Raw genomic sequence first — 22817 nt, 5'->3', positions numbered from 1 at the left:
AGTCACTTTCTGCTACCTAGTGCCCAACACATGCTGAGTTAGTGTTGAACAAATGAGTGAATGGGTGAATGAAAGAATGAATGAATGAATGCGTTAGTGAAAACCAGGCACACGTGGATGGCCAAGGCCTTTTCACGTCTTACCTGGAAAATACAGAAGAGATTGCAGGTGGATTTCAATGTATTGATATGAATATTTGTTGAAGGTCTACTGTATGACAGCGGGTAGAGTGACAAACATCAGTGTGCTATGGTACCTGCCTTCCAAGAGCCCATCATCTACTAGGAGCTGGCCGCAGTGAGACTCGGTGGGGATGCCATTGGAAATAAAAGCTAACCAATTCTCACCAACAAACGCTCACTGCCAAGGAGTGCGCTCTCTGTCTCTGCAGAGTGGAGATCATCCTGGTGTGTGTTGTACATTCACCACAGAAAGCCCTCTGATGTGGGTAGGTGGAGGTGATGTGCATACATGGTGTCACCTATCTTGATATAGATGGAAGGGACACTGGGGCTGACTGCCCTTCGGTACCTGGTAGCACCAGAGGTACCTTCCACGGGATGGATCACCAGGAAACAGGGCTCAGTATCACCCAGGAACCTCACCCCTGTGCGTGATTCCAACACAAAGGGGCCTTGTAAAGGGCATTTTTGTGTGGTTTTGTGTTTGTTTTGGATTTGGGAGCTTCCCCTCTGAGTATGGGTGTGTTCTTCCCCCACTCCCAACCTGCACCCAAGCCTGATCCAACTTGAGAAGTCAGAAATGGAAGGTGAAGTTTTCAGGCCTGATGGCATTTTATGCCAAAATAACACATCATGAGAACTGATGAAAATTCTGTGCGGACCGGGAATCCAGAATCCCGGGGAGGGGGAAATTGCTTTATATAAATAGTGTTAAGAGGGGTGAATCCTTGAGTAAGACATTCCAAAAAATCCGAATTCCTCTATGCTGTGAGTCATTCTGTGAGCTGTCCTTTAATAATGTGCGATGAAGTCTGCTGGCCAAGCTGTCATGAGGATGACAATACTTCAAATATGTGTGGAACTTTCTAGAACATGGTGTGTTTACATGTCTGTTTTCTCATTTGATCCTCACTGAAGTATAGGATCTTGTCACTTTTTTACATACAGGCAATGGAGATTCAGAGAGGTTAAGTAACTTGCCCAAGATTACACAGTATTAAGTGACAGGGCTGAGACTTGAACTTAGCCAGTGAGGAAACACTAAACAAAGCTGGAGGTCACCAAATTTTATTTTACCAGATTCTAACATTACAGATTTCTTACTTCCTTAGGTTATGCCTTTTATACACAGTTAATCCAAAGCCCTATCCTGTGCCATAAATTTATCCTTTACACAGTTAATTTCTCATCTGGTTACACTGTGTTTTTTTCTTTCTAATAGTTGTTTTTCTGGCTGGGCACTGGGGCTCATGGCTGTAATCCCAGCACTTTGGGAGGCTGAGGCAGGAGGATTGCTTGAGTCCAGGAATTTGAGACTGTGGGCAACAGAGTGAATCTCTACCAAAAAAAAAAAAAAAAGTTTTTTAATTAGCCAGGTATGGTGGTACATACCTGTATTCCCAGCTATTCAAGAGGCTGAGATGGGAGGATCACTTGAGCCTAGGAAGTTGAGGCTGCAGTGAGCTATGATTGCACCACTGCACTCCAGCTTGGGTGATAGAGTGAGACTATGTCTCAAAAAAAAAAAAAAAATTGCTTTCTCTTTCTAATAAGTTATCCCTCATACTTAAAAAATTAATTTGTATTTAATTAATTATTAATTAATTAACAATTAATTTATTAATTGTGCATACATTTAAAAGTAGAACTTATGCCTGGAGCTATTTCCATACTAAAACCTGATGGCATAGAGTGTAGGTGAGACTTGGTAGAAATCTAACTGGCAAGATCTGTTAGGATGAGACTAAAGGTTCAGGGCCAGACCAAAGAGTTTCTATCAGCAGTCACAGCATGGAAGTCTTTTTCCTTCAAAACTTTTTACTGGGAAAAAAAATTCAGAACACTCGAAGAAACTGGGAGAATACAATAGACATCATTAAACCCTCTCCTTACATTCAACATTGAGCAATATTTGCTTTACCATATTAACATTCCCATTTTGCAAGTGAGGGACCCAAGGCTCAAAGAGATGAGTGACTTGCCAAGGTCACAGAGCTGGGATGGGTAGAAGTGGAATCGAATCCCTATCTACCTAAGGATGGGGCCCTCTTTAGCACTGGTTTTCTAAACACTGGATCCCGACTGATTTTGACTTCCTTGCAGGCTTGCTTCAAAGTCATGACTCTTGGAGCCCAGCTCCTGGTGAGTTGGATGTAGTTGGTTTGGGAATTCCAATAGGCAATTAGCACAGATAGGGGACTCCCTGAAGCACAGCTGGGTGCCCAGAATGCCTGAATCCAGGCCCAGGCTCCTCACTGGTTAGATGGGGGCAACATCCATCCCAGCCTCACCCATTGGCTTTGAGGGTCTGATAAAGGGAAGGGCAGGGAAAGCCCGTGGCAGATGCTGGTGTTGTGTGGCACAGACCGTAAAGCCAGGGTGCTGCTTAGCCCAGGACTGAAAGCCAGTGGTCCTGGAATGGCCTTGAAATTGAATTTTTATTTCTCTGCCTTTATCCCATGAGAGTATAGAGACAGGGCAGGTAGTGGTTTTCTTTCCTGCTTTACCCAGTAGGGCAACAGGAGGTCAGAGCCACACAGTGCCCTACCCCGGAGGAAGAGGCAGCCATGGGTGATAGCCAGAGGCTGTGGTTTAACAAATCCAAGTGCAACTGAGTTCAGGCCCTTTCCTAAGCCACAACTGTGGGTTTTCTGGGAAAAACATGGAGCTGGGCAGCAAACTGATGAGGCACCAGAGCTAGGTTGGAAATGGCAAACCAGCAGGCAAGGGTGACCTCAGAAGGCACGCTGGCATCAGCTAGAGGAAGGGAGGCTGTGTGGGAGAGTGGAAAGCTCACAGGATTTGGGGTCAGCCTGCGCTTGAATCTCAGCTCCACTACCTATTAGCTGAGGCATTGTGGGCAAATGATCTCTTGTGCCTTGGTTTCTTCATCTGTAGAACTGGGGTCGTGACAGCACTTGCTTCACAGGGTGAGGACCAAATGTGAGGTGCTACAAGTTTTGTTCTACACGGACCTCTAGGCTGGGTGTGTGGAGGGACGCAGGAGGAGTGTAAGAAGCAGGCCCTGCCTTCAGCAAGTGTGCTGTCTGGCAGTGATATGCTTTGGATCTGTGTCCCCACCCAAATCTCATGTTGAATTGTGATCCTCAGTGTTGGAGATGGGGCCTGTTGGGAGGTGACTGGATCATGGGGGCGGATTTCCCTCTTAGTGCCTTGGTGCTGTTCTCATGATAGTGAGTTCTCACAAGATCAGGTTGTTTAAAAGTATGAGGCACCTCCCCTCTCTCTCTCTCTTGCTCCTTCTCTGGCCAGGTAAGATGGGCCTGCTTTCCCTTTGTCTTCTGCCATGATTTAAGTTTCTTGAGGCCTCTCCAGAAGCAAAAGCTGCTATTTCCTGTACAGCCTATGGAACCATGAGCCAGTTAAATCTCTCTTTCTTTTTTTTTTTTTTTTTTTTTTTTGAGATGGAGTCTCACTCCATCATGCAGGCTGGAGTGCAGTGGTACAATCTCCGCTCACTGCAACCTCCGCCTCCCAGGTTCAAGCGATTCTCCTACCTCAGCCTCAGAAGTAGCTGGGATTACAGGTGTGTGCCATCCCACCCAGCTAATATTTTTCCATTTTTTCTTAGAGATGGGGTTTCGCTATGTTGGCCAGGCTGGTCTCGAACTCCTGACCTCAGGTGATTTGCCCACCTCTGCCTCCCAAACTGCTGGGATTACAGGCATGAGCCCATCAGGTATTTCATTACAGCAATTCAAGAATGAACAAATACAAGTGGGGAAGGCAAGACTAACTCACAGAACTCTTGGCATTGGTTGGTGCTATGGGTCAAGCTTGTTGCATGAATGGAGATGGGAGAAGGAAGAAGAGCTGGGCTGCATATCCAGATGATGCTTCTGGAGGACAGAAGATTTGGGCAGGGCCTGGAAATGTGATTAGGAGTTCAATAGGCAGATGATAAAGATTCTCATTCTGGGATGGAGAGACATCATCAAGGAAATAGTCACAGAAATTAAGATGACACCTATAGGCCTCTTTATATGCCTTGTTTGATCCTCCTAGTAACCCTCTTGAGGTAGGTTTTATGATTGTTATTCCTAATTTATAGGTGAGAAACCTATGCTGAGAGAGGTTCAATCACTTGCCCAGTGTCAGGCTGCTGGTAAATAACTTGTCAGGCTGCTGGTAAATGGCAGAGCTGGGATCCGAACCCAGATTCCAAGACATGCGCACTTAGCCATTATCTATATTCTCCAAGAGCAGGATGTGCAAGAGATGCCTCTGTGAGTGCATTGGCCCATTTCTTTATTTGTCCAGTAAACAGTAACTGGGCCCTGCTGTAATGCCAGCCACCCTTGGGTGCTGGGGATGGAAATGAAAGGCAAGGGTCTTGTCCTCTCTCATGGGGTTTTAATACAGCGGGGATAGGACATGTAAGGAAGGAATTGTAGTGCAGCTGGCTTTCTGCTAGAGGCGTGTGCAAGCTGGGAACAACTAGCTCTGTGTTGGAGGGGAGGGAGGTCATAGAAGAAGTTCCAGTGTGTGTGGGAACTGGGTGGGGAGGGGGAGAAGGAGCTTGTCAGGAAGGCTGTTCCAGCGGAGTGAACTGCAGGGTGGGATGGGGTAATGAAGAGGTGGTAGGCATGTAGCAGAGGGAAAGCGGCAGGCAGTAGGGGGCGGGGCAGCAGGGCCTTGAATGCCACACAGAGGCAGGCACTGGACATGGGCCACACTGGAGACTTGTGGGGAGGGGCTGCCTGTAGTCCCATCGACAGTGTGTGAGGAGAGGGAGCTGAGCACCCTGGAAACCTGTCCACAGAGGCCTGACATGGAGCGGCCTTCCTTTCTCAGGTTACCCAGCACTGCCTGAGTAATCTGGGGCTGTGCTAGACGTGGCCGGTGAAGATTGGTAGGTAGCTTCCTTATCCCCACAGCACAGCCCCAGCTGGGCCTCTGCTTTGCTGAGCAGAGCAGCCTCACTCAGCAGCAAGCAGGCCACACGGGCATCTGGAGAGGGCGCCGGGCTGGGGGTTCTTGCTCAGTGACCTTGGTAGTTTCTTGATGTCTCTGGGCTGCTGTGACAAGAAGGGACTAAATGATCTCTGAGGTCCCTTGCAGCCCCAAAAATGCGAGTCTGGGGGTGAAATGGGGTGGGAGGAGGGAAACAAGCTGAGTGGGGAGGAGGAGGTGGGTGTGTGAAAGGGTATGGCTGTTCAGCTGAGTGCAGGTAATTCACCATTCAACGGGGATTTGGTCTGAGCTCCCAGGGATGACTGTTCATGCTGCATCCCAGAAAAGAATGGGCAAACAGAGCCGCTGTTCTCTGAAATCTCACTGGGTGCTGCTCCTTACATAAACCATCTCTCTCAATCCCAGAGCAACCCCATGGCTTAGTAGGTATTGCCCCCATTTTGTAGATGGGAAACAGCCTCTAAGAGCTCCAGTGTCTTTGTCCAATTTTCATATTGTGAATAGCAGAGCTGGGATTTGAACCCAGACTTGCCTTTGTCTTTTGTACTTTACTACATAGCCCCGAAAGGGTGTCTTCATCCTGCTCAGACTTCAGGACGTGTTGTGCTGGGCCCACAGGCCATGGGTGCCCCACCGGATGACCACCTTCTCGTCGGCACCACAGCAGGCACCTCTGGCCAGATCCCCCAGAGCACAAAGGAGCACATTGGCCTCTCCCATGGGTGCCTCCCTGGTGGGATGAGCTGGGTGGGTTTGTTTTGACAAGGGTATTTCTGCCTCCTGGTGGCAGGCAGGCCCTGGGCTGGGCAGTGGCGGCACCTGTGGGAATGTGACCCCTCCTTCCAGCCGTGCTTTGGAGGTGATGTCAGGTGTGTGGGTGAAGTATTTGGTTGAAGTAAATAAAGCTGGAGGAGAACGACAGGAGTGAGGAGTATGGATAGGATCGGACTGCCCCAGAGGGCACTCTGGCTTGGACCCAGCAGTGTGTGGTTGCAGCAGCCTGTTCTTCCTTCCTGACCTGGGGCCAGGAGACCTGCGCCTTTACAAGTCCTGCCTTAGAACCCAAAGCAGTAGGAATTTTCCCAGCCAGCTTGGGAGGTTGTGCCATCTCGAAACTGCAGAGCCTAGAGCTTGAAGGGGCTTTGGATACCATCCACTGCCTGACTCAGAGTTGGGGGGCTGAGGCCCAGAGAAAGGACGTGGCCTGCTTAAGCTCACACGGCCTTGGGTGGTGGAGCTGGATGTGTGTGCAGTTTTCCAATCCTCAGGCCTGGCCTCTTTTTCACCACGCTGCTCTGTTTGAGGAGGGAGGAAGCAGAGAAGCTTAGACTAAATCCCTGGGGAACTGCCACTTTGCTGACCCTTAGCTTCCTTTTGGACCCTCCCTTAGTCCCGTTCCCTCCTGCTCAGTCCCCATCACAGTGCACTCTGGAGCCCCTAGTGGTGGTGCGGGGCCTCCATGGGGCAGAAAAGGAGGAGCCTCTGGCCCTGGATTCTTTCAATTCATTTCCCCAAATATTAATGGAACATGCAGGATGCAAGATGCCACAGGGGATGCCAGGAACCCTAAAACCAATTTGAATTTTCCCAGGGAAAAGCCTGCCACCTAGGAAAGTGGCATCACCTGTGAGAGACAGCCTACAGCTTAGGACTGCCAGCAGGCCAGGGTCATCAACACTGAGGGGTTAGAGTGCAGGGTCGGGGGAAGCTCAGTGAGAACTAAGGGAGTTAGCTGGGTGTTAGGGTGGCTCGTGTCTGTAATCCCAACTACTCAGGAGGCTGAGCGGGGAGGATCACTTGAGCTCAGGAGTTTAAATCCAGTCTGGGCAACATCTCATCTCTTTTTTTAAAAAAAAGATTCTCTCTTTTTTAAGTAAGGGAGTAAGAGGAGGCAGGGTTGAGGGGGAAGAGGCTCTGAAAATGAAGAGGAGTAGGACAGGCATTCCAAGCCAGAGCAAGGATGGAGTTGAGATGTCGTTCTGGAGTGGTAGTGCCCACCCTGCGGGGATATAGAGCAGGTACAGGCAAGGGATGGGTGGTGAGGCTGGAAAGAGAGCATGGGGCAGCCAGTGCCTTGACTACCTCAAATATCAGGCGGGGCGTTTGGACTTTCTCCGGTGGCCAGTGGGAACACTGAAGATATTTAGCCAGACTCAGTGATGTGTTGGGAAGAAAGTGATTGGACTGCCAGGGAAGCCCCCACCCCACTGCTCCCCACTGACTGTGACATTACAAACTGTTGCACCTTGGGCAAATCATTTAGCCCTGTGTGAGCCCCGTTTGCTTATCTGTGAAATGGAGTTGATAACAGTACCTGTCACTCAGGATGGCTGCAAGGATCACACAGAGCACTAGCATCAAATCTGGCTTAGTAAACATGCTGTAAATGTTAGTCCTTGCCCTCTGTCCTGGCTGTCATCAAGGCCAGTAGTGGAGCTTGGGACAGCAAGAAGGAAGCCTGTCTGAAAGCAGGTGGAGCTTCAGGTTTGGCGGCCCAAATCCCCTGGCCAGCCTATAGGCACCGTGGTGGGCTAGGACGGAAGTAGAAACATCACTGGATGGCAGGGAGCCATGGCCTCTCTTTACTCCCAATCAGGGCAGGTCTGAGTCTGTGGGTATGTCTGGTCCAAATGGCCCAATGAGTGGTGAAGGTGGGGACAAGAACCCGGGTCCTGACCACCCAACAGAGCATTCCTGCTGCCCCATGGCCACCTTCCAGCCTGAAACTCCCAGGCTACATCCCTTTATCCAGACCCAGCTTGGGTGTTCCCTCTGCCAGGACCTCCGTTTTCTCATCTGACTTGAGGACCTCCTGCTCAGGAGCTCCTGAGGCCAGGGATGGGGTCTGGGGCTACTCACTTGCATGGAAGCATCACCAGAAGAAAAGGCAACCTGGGGTAGGACGCAGGTGCCAGAGGAGGAAACAGCTGTGTCTGAGCCAGGCATGAGGTTGCCCCAGGTTGCCAGGCCAGAGTGGCATTGCTGCTTCTGTCTGGGATAGTTTTTTTTTTTTTTTTTGAGACAGAGTCCCTCTCTGTTGCCCAGACTGGATTACAGTGGTACGATCTCAGCTCACTGCAGCCTCTGCTTCCCGGGTTCAAACAATTCTCTGGCCTCAGCTTCCTGAGTAGTGGTGACTACAGGCATGTGCCACCACACCCAGCTAATTTTTGTATCTTTTTTAGTAGAGTCGGAGTTTCACCATGTTGGGCTAGCCTTGAACTCCTGACCTCAAGTGATCCACCTACTTCAGCCTCCCAAAGTGCTGGGATTACAGGCATGAGCCACTGCACCCGGTCCCCCTGGGCTAGATTAATAAGACCCCTGAGAAGCAAGGAAGGGGAATCATTTAGTTTAGTGGTTAGGAGCACAGGCTTTGGGGCCTGAGAGATAAAGGTTAAAATTCCTAATGAGGGATAATACAAGCTAATGTTATAGTCTTGGTTTCATTGCTTTTCTTTTCTTTTTTTCTTTTTGACAGGGTCTCACTCTGTTGCCAGGTCTGGAGTATAGTGGCACAATCATAGCTTATTGCAGCCTCAACCTCCTGGACTCAGGTGATCCTCCCACTTCAGTATCCTGAGTAGCTGGGACTACAAGTGTGTGCCACCATGCTGGGCTAATTTTTAAATTTTTTTTTGTAGAGACAGGGTTTCGCCATGTTGCCTTGGCTGGTCTTGAACTCCTGGGCTTAAGCAATCCTCCTGTCTCTGCCTCCCAAAGTTCTGGGATTACAGGCGTGAGCCACCACACCTGGCCAGTCATGGTTTCTTTTTTTTTTTTTTTTTCCCAAAAGAGGAATGGTAACACCCAGCACATGAGGTAGTTGAGAGTTCAATGAAGTATAAAGTATGTCGCATGTTTGCTTAGCACTGGGTCCTGTATATTGCAGGGGCTTAATCGGGGCACCTGTCTTCACTTAGGGCACATATATTGAGCGCCTGCTGGATATCAGGCTCTATCCCAACCTCTGGGGAGATGACAGGAACAAAACCCTTGGGCAACCCAGTAGAGGGAGACAAGCAGACAAGCTCATCAGAGTAAGAAGCACCGCATTCGGGTATTACAGGGTACTTTGGGAACTGGGGAGGGTGGTAGGCAGGGAAAGAGCAGGAAAGGCCTTCTGGAGGAGGTACTACCTTTGCTGAAATGTGAATAGGAACTAACCAGGTTTGGGGTTCGGGTAGTGCGGGGAGAGTGTTCCAAGCAGGAGAGAAGTCACCTGCTGTGTGTTAGATTCTTAGGGTGGGGCTGAGGACAGATGGGACTGGGGGGTTGGGGGGAACATGGTCTTGCCCTGAGGTTCTTTTTTGTTGTTGTTGTTGTTGTTGTTTTGAAATGGAGTCTCACTTTGTTGCCCAGGCTGGAGTGTAGTGGTGTGTTCTCGGCTCACTGCAGCCTCCGCCTTCTGGGTTCAACTGATTCTTCTATCTCAGCCACCCGAGTAGCTGGAATTACAGGCGCATGCCACCACACCCAGCTAATTTTTATATTTTTAGTAGAGATGGGGTTTCACCATATTGGCCAGGTTGGTCTCGAACTCCTGACCTCAGGTGATCCCCCAGCCTCGGCCTCCCAAAGTGCTAGGATTACACGCGTGAGCCACTGTGCCCAGCCTGCCCTGAGGTTCTTATAGGCCAGTGGGGAAACCATCTCTCCTGGACTGTGTGCCACAGAGGTGAGTGGATGTGAGGAAGGAGACTTCCCATCTCTCAGGCAGCGTTGCCTTGGAGATTTCAGCCTCAATTCTTCCCCTCCACCACCTCATCCCTGCTGCTCCATAGTCCTGGGGATCACCACATCTGGTGTTTCCACCTCCGCCCACTGTGGCTCCCACCCCCAGTCAGCATGTGGTGTGTGGCAGTGTCCTAGGCCCTCAGCTATGGTGGTTGGGAGGGCTGGGGCCATGGCCTTTCAGCACCGGAGACATGTCTCAGGGTCTTTTCCCTGGAGGAGAGGAGAAGTTCCTAAGAGGGTGAAACTGTCTACCTGGGAGATAGTTGGCAGTCGGGAGGTTGCAGCTGACTGCATGGGGTGCCAGGACACTTGGGGTCTGTGGGTAGCCCCCAGTGGGATGTTCAGGGGTGCTGGAGTGGGCCCATTTTCCTGGATCCTCTCCAGGTCATAAGCTGACCTCGCCTACCCTCATGCTCCTTTCTGTACGGCCTTGGGGAAATTTGCGGTGCCTTGGGGAAAGACTTGGACACATTTTCAAAACCGTGTTGAGAGTAATCTCCAGAGGGGAAGAAGAATAAAAAAGCAAAAAATGCAAAAGGAAATGTGTTATTTATTTTTTTAAAAAAGGAAAAAAAGTTGGGGAAGGCCTCAGCCAGCTCCCTTGAGTGGAAGTTTCCAGCTGGAAGGTCACAGAGACCATAGGCAGCCAGGGGCACATGGGGGAGGCATCCGTCCAGATTCAGTATCAGTCCAGCTAACAGCTAGGGTCACCCTCAGCACGCCAGCTGCTATGCTGGGCACTGCAGGGGCAAAGATGCAAAGATGCAAAGATATGAATCCTCCTTCCAGCTGAAGAAAGCTCTGGTAGGGGAGCTATGATAAAAATAGCAAAGGGTGGCTAGACAAGAGAAAGCATGCCAAATATTCATCACAGAAAGGTTCAAATAAGCTTGGTGGGGCCTGGAGGAGGGTGGGGCTCACTCCTGGGGGTGGTGGAGGGTGCTTAGGGTTGCTGAGGAAAGTCTGCAAGAACACGGTGGATTGAGTTAGACTTTGAAGCCCAGCTAGGATTTCAATGGGCAGAGACTGAACAGAAGGCTTTCCAGGCAGAGCAGATGGCGTGCGCAAAGGTGCAAGGTATGGAAGCCCTTGAGTGCTTTAAGAAACAGAGATGTTCGATTTTCTTAAATATTTTTTTATTTAATAGCTTTATTAATAATTATATAGTATGTAATTTATTACATACTATATAATTTATTCACTTAATGTGTACCGTTTACGAAGTTAAATAACCAACACCACCATCATTTATAGAAAATAGAAAAGAAACCTTGTACTCCCCATCTCTCCATTCCCCCAATCCTAGGCGACGACTAATCTATTTTCTGTCTCTGTGGATTTGCCTATTCTGGGTATTTTGTATCAATGGAATATTTTTTGTCTTTTGTGACTGGTTCTTTCCCTTAGCATAATGTTTTCAAGGTTCATTGCTGCTGTAGCAGGTATCAATACTTCATTCCTCTTTATATTAAATTAAATTAAATTAATTAATTAATTTATTTATTGAGATGGAGACTCACTCTGTTGCCCAGGCTGGAGTGCAGTGGCATGATCTTGGCTCACTGCAACCTCCACCTCCTGGGTTAAGTGATTCTCCTGCCTCAGCCTCCTGAGTAGCTGGGACTACAGAAGTACACCACCACGCCCAGCTTTTGTATTTTTTTAAGAGACAGGGGTTTTGCCATGTTGGCCAGGCTGGTCTCAAACTCCTGACCTCAAGTAATCCACCCGCCTCGACCTCCCAAAGTTCTAGGATTACGGGCGTGAGCCACCGTGCCCAGCAGTATTTCATTCCTTTTTATTTTTTTGACTTCATTCCTTTTTATGGCCAAAGAGCATTCACATGTGGATACTAGATGTGCTATGGGTGTTCACATCTTGTTTATCCATTCATTCACTGTTTCCCCTTCAGGGCTATTGGGAATATGCTGCTGTGAACATTTGTATACGGATTTTGTGTGGATTGTGTTTTCGGGACATTTCCTTTAGAGTGGAGTGAAGGAAAGTTGTGTGGTGGGAGAAAGTGGGTGAAGCAGAGGGGACCATAGTCTGAGTGGTTGGGTGGGAGTGAGAAGGGAGAGCTCAGGATTCCATTGCAGCCTCACTGGGAGTTTGGGATGTGCGAGGGCCAGGCCCATGGGTGTGTGAGGGGCTGTCCCCTACCCCGCACACACCTGCATTGTTGTGTCAGACCTGGCAGCTGCTTGCTGGGCTGGAAATAGCCTGAGCGGCTGGTATTTTCCCTGGAAATGGGGTGCATTTTTTCCTGTGTCCTGCTGAGGACCAAAATTAGTTAAACACAGAGAGAAATGTGGGCTACACAGTTAATCTAGAGGAGGGGAATGTTGTCAACAGGAAGCTGGCTGGCCAGGGGAAAGAGGCGGTCAGGAAGACCAAGTCAGTAAGCCAAGTATAAACAGAGGCTAAGCTGGGATGTCCCCCTCCCTTTCACACTCACACAGCAGTGCTGGGTTTGTTTACAGGAAATGCTGCAAGTATCTCTGACCCCATTTGACAGATGGGAAAACAGAGGCACTGCATTAAAGGGATCTGCCACTCAGAGACAGAACGGAGATGAAGGCTAGAGTCTTCAGTTCTGCTGCGAGCAGAAGGTTTAGTAAAACCCAGGCCTTGCCCTCAATGCTTTGCCTGTCTTTGAGTTCACAGAGAAGACTGAGGACACAAAAACAAGGAAGAGTTTATGCTGTTTCAGTCTCCTAAAAAGAACACCAAGTCCCACCCCAAACCCCAAAGCCAAAACACAAACCAACCAGCCTTTAATTATCGTCTTTTTTTTTCTTTTCTTCCTTCCTTCCTTTTTTTTTTCTCCTTTTTGTCGTCCAGCCAGAAAACATTATGTTGTTAGACAAGAATATTCCTATTCCACACATCAAGCTGATTGACTTTGGTCTGGCTCACGAAATAGAAGATGGAGTTGAATTTAAGAACATTTTTGGGACGCCGGAATTTGTCGGTGAGTTTTAGGCCTGTTTCTTTCTCAGCTAAGAATCTGGCATCAAAGGTAGAGATCCTGGGAAGAAACCTGTGTCTAGGGCTATGGCCTCTGGGCAAAGAGATGATACGTTGGGACATCCCTAGAAACCTAATGGATGGAGAAGGAAATGTCCTGTTGGGCCTGGGGGTGAGGGCCCAGGTGTAGCCTTTGAGTGCTCAGTGGGGCAAGGGCTGAATGGGGCCCAGTGGCTCTCAGTGGGGCTACAGCCTATAAGGTTAAACCCTCGCAGCCCTGGCCCCACCTCCTGCTCTTAGATGAGTTTATTCTTGTGAAGATTTAAAATTACCTCGCCCTCTTGAATTCCCATAAACTCAACCTTCTCTGAACTAGCTTTTGATTTCCTGAAAAGGAAAAGGGAAATCATCTGCCAAATTCCACATCCACCCACTCGCCTCTCCTCTATGCCTGGCTTTATTCATGCATGGGGGTGCCTAGCTCCAGTGGGGCCCTGGCTGCTTTCTCTTCCCTCTGTTTCTCTCACCCTTGGCCCAGGCCCCTGCCTATTCTGTACCCCAGAAGCCTCCCTACAGGGCTTGGGGAGGAAGTTGGGGTCATGAAGAAACAGCCTGTACAGGGGGAAGGAATGAGCCCTGAGAACCACCATCTGTGTATCTGCTTTGGGAGTTGGAGTGGTCTTGGAGACAGGGAGGGCATGCATGATGTCCTCAAAATCTGGGTGCTAAAACTTCTGACCACAGTCAAATCAAAAAGAAAGAATGTGTCAGGCGAACCTCCTGATGGATTTTCAGGCTCTGCAGCCACTGTAGAATGCTGTTCAGAGACCCCACAGATCCCAGGGCAGGAAGCCCTTGCTGTATACCAGGCACTATGTCTCATGCTCTACAAACATTCTCTTAATTATCTTCAAATGGCTTCATGAAGCAGAGTTAATTATTTTCTCCAACAAGTGACTTGTTCAAGGCAACACAACCAGTAGGCAGTGGAGCTGAGATTCAAATACAGATACAGCCAACAGCAAAGCCTGTGCTCTTCCCGTTATGCCAGGTTGTCTAAGGAAACCCTGCCCTCAAAGAGCTTACAATTCAGTTGTAGAGACAAGACATCAAACCACCAAATAAGAGTGCCAGAAGGATCTTTTTGGATTCTCTGGTCAAGTTTAACATATATGGAGATGACAGGCTGGGGGATTTTAGTTAAGGTCAACTCAAGTTATTTGTCACCTACCGTATGACAGATATTAGGTGATGTATGGGGGACACAGTCATACTCAGAATGACACACCCAAGGTCACAAGTTGGTGGCCAAGCCAACTTAAACCTGGGGCACAGACATCTAGACTCGAGCTTTGTCTGAAAGAGCGGTTGCTACCCACCATTCTCATATGTGATAAAAACGCATGTCTATTAGTTAAATTTATTCTAATTGTTAACAATAAACAACTAGAAACTCAGAGCAATAATGGAAGAGGTGTCACAAGACAGGATGTGATTAAGTGTAAAGCAAGTGAAATAGATGTTCTGAAAAGACTGTTCATATGAGATATCCACTCTGGCAAAGTCAATGGGATCAGTCATGGCCTTGAGTGAGTGAGGGAAAAAGGTCTGGTGTTGGGGTGGGAGAGGTATCGGAAGAGGGGTGGGGAGGGAGCCAGAGGAGAGGAGGAACACCTCCCAGGTTCACTGATACCCCATCAGGGGAGTAAGGCCAGAGTAAGCCATTTATCAGGGACAAGTCACTGTCCACTGCAAATGGAGCCGAGAGTTCACACTAGACTGTTCGTGTGAGTGGGTTATTGATGGATGAGGCTGTACTATGGAGAGTTTTGTCCAGTGGTATGCTGATAAATAACAACCAGGTCTCAAAAACAAATTCCCTAATTTATAGCATTGGCCAATTTCAAGATACTGGCATGTTGTCACTCAATACAGAGTTGGAAAGATATACACATCATTGACTTTTGTGAGCCAGTATGGTTTTGTTTGCACTGGTTTTGTCTTACCTTAAAATATATAAGATGACTTCTCCAAACCCTTGGCTAAATTATGATGACTTTCTTTCCCAAGACCCCTGAGAAATAGGTTATAACCATTTTCCCCTGCTCCTACCATTCCTTTGATATTGTAACCTGAGACCCAGGGTCAAAAAATTAATGTCAGCTTTTAGTACTAGGGTGGATTAGGTGTTCTAAAAAGCCCTCCAGCTACAAAACTGGATTTTTTTTTTTTTTTTTTTTTTTTGAGACAGGGTCTCACTCTGTCACCCAGGCTGGAGTGCAGTGGTGCCATCATACCTCACCACAGATTCAATGTCCTGGGCTCAAGTTATCCTCCCACCTCAACCTCCTGAGTAGCTTGGTCTACAGGCATGCACCATTATGCCTGGCAAATTTTTAAAATGTTTTGTAGAGGTGGGGTCTCACTATATTGCCCAGGCTGATCTCAAATTCCCGGACCCAAGTGATCCTCCCACCTCAGCCTGCCAAAGTGCTGGGTGACAGGTGTGACCCACCATGCCCAGCTTACAAAACTGGATTCTTGAGAAAAATTTTCTTTTTCGTGAAATTCTGGTCTCACGGGAAGTAAGAGAAATCTTTATTTTTATTTATTTATTGAGACAGAGTCTCATTCTGTCGCCCACGCTGGAGGGCACAGGTGTGATCTCAGCTCACTGCAACCTCCACCTCCTGGGTTCAAGTGATTCTCGTGCCTCAGCCTCCCTAGTAGCTGGGATTACAGGCACCCACCACCATGCCTGGCTAATTTTTGTGTTTTTAGTAGAGATAGGGTTTCACCCTGTTGGCCAGGCAGGTCTCCAACTCCTGACCTCAAGTGATCCCCCTGCCTTGGCCTCCCAAAGTACTGGGATTACAGACGTGAGCCAGTGAGCCACTGCTCCTGGTCAGAGAAATCTTTAAACATAGTAACTCCTTCAGCACCACCTGTCCCACCCCCAAAAGCTGACAACTTGGAGCTAGAGCAGTGAGCAGCAAGAAAATTCAACAGAAGGACCTCCCCTAGAGGCAAGTTTGCTTGTCACCACTTCAGTTAGAGACTAGCAAAATTTAGACGTTCAAGGACATAAGATACTGGAATTATCAGATGTTGACTATAACATCTGATGGATGGAATATATACACTAGTGGAATATACACATTAAAGTACATTTTATATACATAGAAATAAAAGGTAGACTCACAAGAATGAGCAAGCAACAAGAGGTGTCAAAAATGACCAGATGAATTTTAAAAAGAACTAGATAATAGAACTTGAAGGAATTTAATTGCTGAAATTTAAAACTCTGTGAATGGGTTAAACATCAGATTATATACAGCGAAGGAAAGAGTCGAAGAATTGAAAGAGCTGAAAAAAGTTAGCTAGAGGCCGGGCACGGTGGCTCACGCCTGTAATCCCAGCACTTTGGGAGGCCAAGGTGGGCGGATCACAGCTTGGGAGATCGAGACCATCCTGGCTAACACGGTGAAACCCCATCTCTACTAAAAATACAAAAAATTAGCCGGGCGTGGTGGCGGGCACTTATAGTCCCAGCTACTCGAGAGGCTGAGGCAGGAGAATGGCGTGAACCCGGCAGGCGGAGCTTGCAGTGAGCCGAGATCGCGCCACTGCACTCCAGCCTGGGCAACAGAGCGAGATTCCGTTTCAAAAAAAAAAGTTAGCTAGAGCACCACAGAGTGACAAAGACGTAGAAAATGAAAGAGAGGAAAAGTAAGAGAGTAAAAAGAGAAAACCCATCACAGGTCTCTTTGGAATTCTAAAAGGAGGCAATAGAGACAAAAAAAAAGGAGAAGCACTATTTGAAGAGAATGGCTGAGAATTTTCAGAACTGCATCCATGCATCCACAGACACAGAAAGGACAATACATACCATGCAGAAAAAACAAAAATCTTACCTAGATACATTATAGTGAAATTGAAGGGTACCAAGACAAAGCAGTCAGAGAAGACAAATACCTACAAAAGAACAATAATTAGATCAACAGCATATTTCTCCAAACAACAGTGGAAGCCAGTATCCAGTGGAATATTATCTCCAAAGAGCTGATGAAAAATAAAAGTAAACCCATAATTGTGTGCCCAGAAATATATCTCAAGAGTGAGGATAGGCATGGTGGCTTATGCCTGTAATCCCAGCACTTTGGGAGGCCAAGGCGGGTGGATCACTTGAGGTCAGGAGCTCGAGACCAGCCTGACCAACATGGTGAAACCCTGCCTCTACTAAAAATACAAAAATTAGCCAGATGTGGCGGTGCACGCTTGTAATCCCAGCTACTTGGGAGGCTAAGGCAGGAGGATCACTTGAACCCAGGAGAGAGAGGTTGTCGTGAGCTGAGATCGCGCCATTGCACTCTAGCCTGAACGACAGAGTGAGATCATGTATCAGAAAAAAACAAACAAACAAACAAACAAAAAAAACAAAGAATGAGGGCAAAGATGTAAGAAAAACAAAGAAGAACAATTTAAAAACCCCCAAAACATTGATATAGAGTTTACCACCAATAGACCATCATTAGCAGAAGTTCTAAAAGATGTACTTCTGAATTAAAGAAATGAACTCTGAAGGGAGGCCTCAAAGCAAGAAGTAAGAGAAGCAAAGAAATCAGTAAATATTTAGCAAATGTAAACATTTTTCTGCCTAAAATTGTGATGATGGCTGGGCACAGTGGCTCATGCCTGTAATCCCAGCATTTTTGGGAGGCCAAGACGGGCAGATCACTTGAGGCCAGGAGTTCGAGACTAGCCTGGGCAACATGGTGAAACCCCACCTCTACTAAAAATACAAAAAATTAGCCAGGCATTGTGGCTCACGCCTGTAGTCCCAGCTACTCTGGAGGCTGAAGTAGGATAATTGCTTGAACCTGGAAGGTGGAGGTTGCAGAGAGCCGAGATAGCACCACTGTACTCTAGCCTGGGCAACAGTGAGAGTGTGTTTCAAAAAACAAAACAATAGGCTGGGGGCTCACACCTGTAATCTCAGCGCTTTGGGAGGCTGAGACGGGCAGATCACCTGAGGTCAGGAGTTCAAGATCAGCCAGCCTGGCCAACATGGTGAACCCCAACTCTACTAAAAATACAAAAATTAGCTGGGAGTGGCGGTGGGTGCCTGTAATCCCAGCTACTCGGAAGGCTGAGGCAGGAGAATTGCTTGAACCCAGGAGGTGGAGGTTGCAGTGAGCCAAGTTGGCACCATTGCACTCCAGCCTGGGTAATAAGAGCAAGACTCCATCTCAAAAAAAAAAATAGGATAAAACTAAAACATGAAGAAAATGTTAGATGGATCAGTGTTTAAAATTAATGTTCTGAGGTTTTTAGATTGTTAGAGGAGCATCAAAATGTTGATTTATATTAGAATTTGTTAGATATCCACAGTTATGTCTCAAAGATAGTTGTTAAAAAAAAGAAGTTGGGGAAAAAACAATGAAACCGAAAGTCTTTGTTTTAAAGAAGGCAAGAAAGGAAAAGAAAGGCACAGAAAAAAAAACAGACAAATAAAAGCATGTTGATGACAGAAATAAAAGTGTATATATCTCAGATCAATGGCATGAGAAAGTGAGTTCTGCTTCTCAATCTATGATGAAAGCTTTAAAAAAAAAAAAATTCGGCTGGACGTGGTGGCTCACGCCTGTAATCCCAGCACTTTGGGAGGCTGAGGCCAGAGGCTTGAAATTTGAGACCAGCCTGGGCAATGTAGTGAGACCTCATCTCTACAAAAACAATTTAAAAAATAGCTGGTATAGTGGCACATGCCTGTGGTCCCAGCTACTTGGGAGGCTGAGGTGGGAGGATCGCTTAACCCCAGGGGGTTGAGTCAGCAGTGAGCTGTGATTGTGCCACTGCACTCCAGCCTGGGTAAATAAGCAAGACCCTGTCTCAAAAACAAACAAACAAAAAAATCAGTCTGTCTTGAACTGCTACTTCAGTAAGATACAATAAAAAATAAATTCTTAGGCCAGGTGCTATGGCTCATGCCTGTAATCCCAGCACTTTGGGAGGCCGAGGGAGGTGGATCACCTGAGGTCAGGAGTTTGAGACCAGCCTGGCCAACATGGCGAAACTCTGTCTCTACTAAAAATATAAAATTAGCTTGTCTTGGTGGCATGTGCCTGTAATCCCAGCTACTTGGGAGGCTGAGGCAGGAGAATCACTTGAACCCAGGAGGTGGAGGTTGCGGTGAGCCGAGATCGCATCATTGCACTCCAGACAGGGCAAAAAGAATGAAACTCTGTCTCAAAAAAACAAAAATAAAAACAAATAAATTATTAGAAAAATGACCACAGTTTGGATGTCACAGCAGTGTCACATTGCTATAAGAGTCTCTAAATGCATAGTCCAAATTTCTGTGCCTATCTTGTTGGACCAGTGAGTCTATGAACTGTTTGTCTCTGCAGACCACACTTTGAATTATCACTGACCTAAAGAAAGTCTTTCATGTGCACATTAGGAAACACATGCAAAAAAAAAATTCATAGCAATGTCGTTTCAATAATTTTTTAAAATGGAAGCCATTTAAACGAACTCTGAGAGAATGACTACAAAATGATACACATTCACATGATGGATTACCATGTAGTAGTGAAAATGTAAAAAGCATGGATGAACAGTCCTTCTTAAGCTACTGTCCTCTCTTTTGTCTCCATAATCTCCAAGCTTTTAAAAAGTGTCATCTATGCCTTACCTCCACTTCTGTGTACCTTCTTTTTGTTTTTTTTTTGGAGATGGAATTTCGTTCTTGTTGCCCAGGCTAGAGTGCAATGGCGTGATCTTGGCTCACTGCAACCTCCGTCTCCTGGGTTCAAGCGATTCTCCTGCCTCAGCCTCCTGAGTAGCTGGGATTACAGGCATGCGCCACCACGCGCAGCTAATTTTGTATTTTTAGTAGAGACAGGGTTTCACCATGTTGGTCAGTCTGGTCTCAAACTCCTAACCTCAGGTAATCTGCCCACCTTGGCCTCCCAAAGTGCTGGGATTACCGCCATGAGCCACCACACCCGGTCCTTTTTTTTTTTTTTTTTTCCCCAGACAGGGTCTCACTCTGTCACCCGGGCTGAAGTGCAGTGGCATGATCTCAGCTCACTGCAACCTCCACCTCCCAGGTTCAAGCAATTCTCATGCCTCAGCCTCCCAAGTAGCTGGGATTACAAGCACTCGCCACCATACCCAGCTACTTTTTTTATATTTTTAGTAGAGATGGGGTTTTGCCATGTTGGCCAGGCTGGTCTCCAATCTTGACCTCAAGTGATCCACCCACCTCGGCCTCCCAAAGTGCTGGGATTATAGATGTGAGCCACCGTGCCCAGCCTGTACCTTCTTGACACTCTGGGCACTGTGGGGCTGTGAAATTCAACACTCACTTTCCAGGGATTATCTGCTTGATCTCTGGGGAGCATTTGGTCTTCTTGTCTCCTTGGCAGAGCCATCTCTCCTAGACTCTGCACCCTCTCCTGGTCATCACATCGTTGGCTCAGCTCCTGCTCCTTTCTGTACATGGATGGCTCCAAACATGATGGCTCTGACCCACTCCCCTGAAGCCTGCCCCTGGACATCTTCCCCTGGCTGCCCCTCAGGCACCTCAAGCTCATTGTCTCAGGGGCCCCCAAGAATGTCCTCCTGCTCATCAGGTGGGAGGGACCCTCTTTCAGACCAGACTCAGAGGAAAATGCCTTCTTCTTCATCGCTTTCCAGCACTGACATGACTGGTCTTTACCAGAGAGTTCTAAAGCAGGCTGCATAGCCAAGGCCCCATTTCTCCTTCCTGTACCTTCCTCTCCCTGCTCTCCTCTTCCTTTTTCAGGTGTTCTGTGTACTTTTCCTTTTCCTATCAAGGCCTGTTTGTAAAAGGTTTCTACCAGGATAACAGACAACTCTTTTCTTAGTCCTTTTGGGCTGCTTTGATGAAATACCTTAAAGTGGGTCATTTATAAACAACAGAAATTTATTGCTTACAGTTTTGGAGGATGGGAAGGCCAAGGTCAAGGTGCCAGTGAGGCACCTTTGGAATCTGGTGAGAGCTCACCCTGTTTCATAGATGGCACCTTCTTGCTAAGTTGTCAAATGACCAAAGGGGCAGACAAGCTCTCTCAGGCCTCGTTTTCTTTTTCTTTCCCTTTTTTTTTTAAGATTGGGTCTCACTCTGTCACTCAGGCTGGAGTAGTAGTACAATTATGGCTCACTGCAGCCTCAACCTTCCCAGGCTCAAGCAATCCTCCCACCTCAGCCTCTTCCCAAGTACCTGGGACTACAGGCATGTACCACCACACCCAGGTAATTTTTAAAAATTTTTTGTGGAGATGGGGTCTCACTGTGTTGCCCAGGCTGGTCTCCAACTCCTGGGCTCCAGCAGTCTTCCTGCCTCACCCTCCCAAAGTGCTGGGATTATAGGTGTGAGCCACCACACCCAGCCCTCAGGCCTCTTTATAGGGGTACTAGTCCCACTTGAGAGGTTTCCATTCTCATGACCTAGTTACCTCCTAAAGACTATACCTCTTAATACTATTGCATTGGGGATTTGCTTTCAACATATGAATTTTGGGGACACACAAACATTTGGGCCATGGCAACTCCTTTCCTCAGAAATCTTAGACGCAGATCACCTTTATCTGCTGCTCTAATTTTCCTGGAGATTTAGGATGGAGACATTTGGCACCAAATTCCCTAAAATTCCCTACAACCATCTCTCCTCTCATTTTCACACTCATGTTGACTATTTAATATGACTTCTTTCAGCTCCAGAAATTGTGAACTACGAACCCCTGGGTCTGGAGGCTGACATGTGGTAAGTTGGACAGGCCACCCAGGTGACCTAGCAATCTTTCCAAGGGCAGAAGGCCTCAGATCCTGCTCCAGGTTACATCCCCTTAACCATGAAAGCCCCTTACTCCACACTCACTGTTCAGAGCCTCTGGCTGCTCCCCCAGTATGTTAGACCTGTGGCCAGGGCAGCTGGAGGCCTCTAGGCCTGGACCTGAGGCCAGTTAGCTCCTGGCCAGGTCAGAGCTTTATCAGGAATGGAGGAGCAAAAAGAGAGGCAAGGTGGAGGGTGCAGGCTCACCCCTGGGCCTGCCCCAGCCAGGTTAAATATAATAGTAACAGTAGCTCACTCAGTCGGCCAACCAATTGGTCACTGAAAGTCCATGCTTCTTGGGCACTGTGCTGGGCCTGCGGATACTGCAGGGATTAGTTCTCTGCACAGATGGGACTCGTTTCATTTGGACCCTGCTTTACCGTTGGCCAAGCACCTTTGTTACCTGGTTTTCTAAAATCCTGCCAACAGTCCTGTGAGGTAGTTATCATTATCCTCATTTTATAAGGGGAAAAGGACTCCCAGGTGGTAAGGGACTTACCTAAATCACACAGCCTGCAAGTGCAAGAGTCTGATCTTGAACTTGGGTCTTCAGACTCAGGATTCGGAGCTCGATGACTCCACACACATCCCGGGCTGCTGCTGAGGAGAGGGATGGAGAGGGGTGTGGAGCATGAGACGGCATCCAGGGTCTACTGTGGAGGAGGCAAGTGACCTCTTCCCCTGAGATCCATGAGGGTGTCCTTGCTCGTCGGGGATTGGACCCAGGCGGCCCTGACTTGACTGTTCTTTATTTTGCAGGAGCATAGGCGTCATCACCTACATCCTGTGAGTATCCCTGATCTAGGGGCTCTGGCTCAGCTTAGATCTGGGGGAACCAGAAGGAATGAGAGAGGGGCAGGCTGACAGACTGACATTTACTAAGCACCCACCATAATCCAGATGCGTTAAGTCCACACAGCAAGCCTGAGGCTAAGTGCTGTAGGTTCATTGTATCCACCTGACCCTGGCATTGAGGTTGAGTAGGCATCCACGGGAGCAGCCTCGGGCTCTCCACTCTGTACAGCCTGTGTCTGCATTTCTCCTGTAGAATGCCAGGACTCCCCTGTTTAGCCTCCCCCAGACTGAGGTGTACTGGAGAATGTTACTTTTCACTCAGAACTCTTTTTTTT

General features: G+C 47.8%; 1 protein-coding gene across 24 annotated transcripts in view; it reads left to right on the top strand.

Annotated features, from left to right (window-relative positions):
• The window catches only part of DAPK2 (death associated protein kinase 2), a 140032-nt gene that overhangs the window by 94879 nt on the left and 22336 nt on the right, over window positions 1-22817 (top strand). For 17 of the 24 annotated variants that reach the window (XM_073996010.1, XM_073996004.1, XM_073995998.1 and 14 more), the window contains 3 exons: window positions 12699-12828; window positions 21570-21618; window positions 22447-22473. In XM_073996010.1, coding sequence (XP_073852111.1) covers window positions 12711-12828; window positions 21570-21618; window positions 22447-22473 — 194 coding nt within the window. In that variant the 5' untranslated portion in view covers window positions 12699-12710. The remainder of the gene's footprint in view (window positions 1-12698; window positions 12829-21569; window positions 21619-22446; window positions 22474-22817) is intronic. The other 7 variants (XM_073996009.1, XM_073996002.1, XM_073995995.1 and 4 more) reach the window with 1 other exon arrangement.

This window comes from Macaca fascicularis, chromosome 7, assembly GCF_037993035.2.
Source record: "Macaca fascicularis isolate 582-1 chromosome 7, T2T-MFA8v1.1".
NCBI lineage: Eukaryota > Metazoa > Chordata > Mammalia > Primates > Cercopithecidae > Macaca > Macaca fascicularis.
Note: the sequence above shows the minus strand (reverse complement) of the source record. Positions and strands in the feature narration are given on the sequence as shown.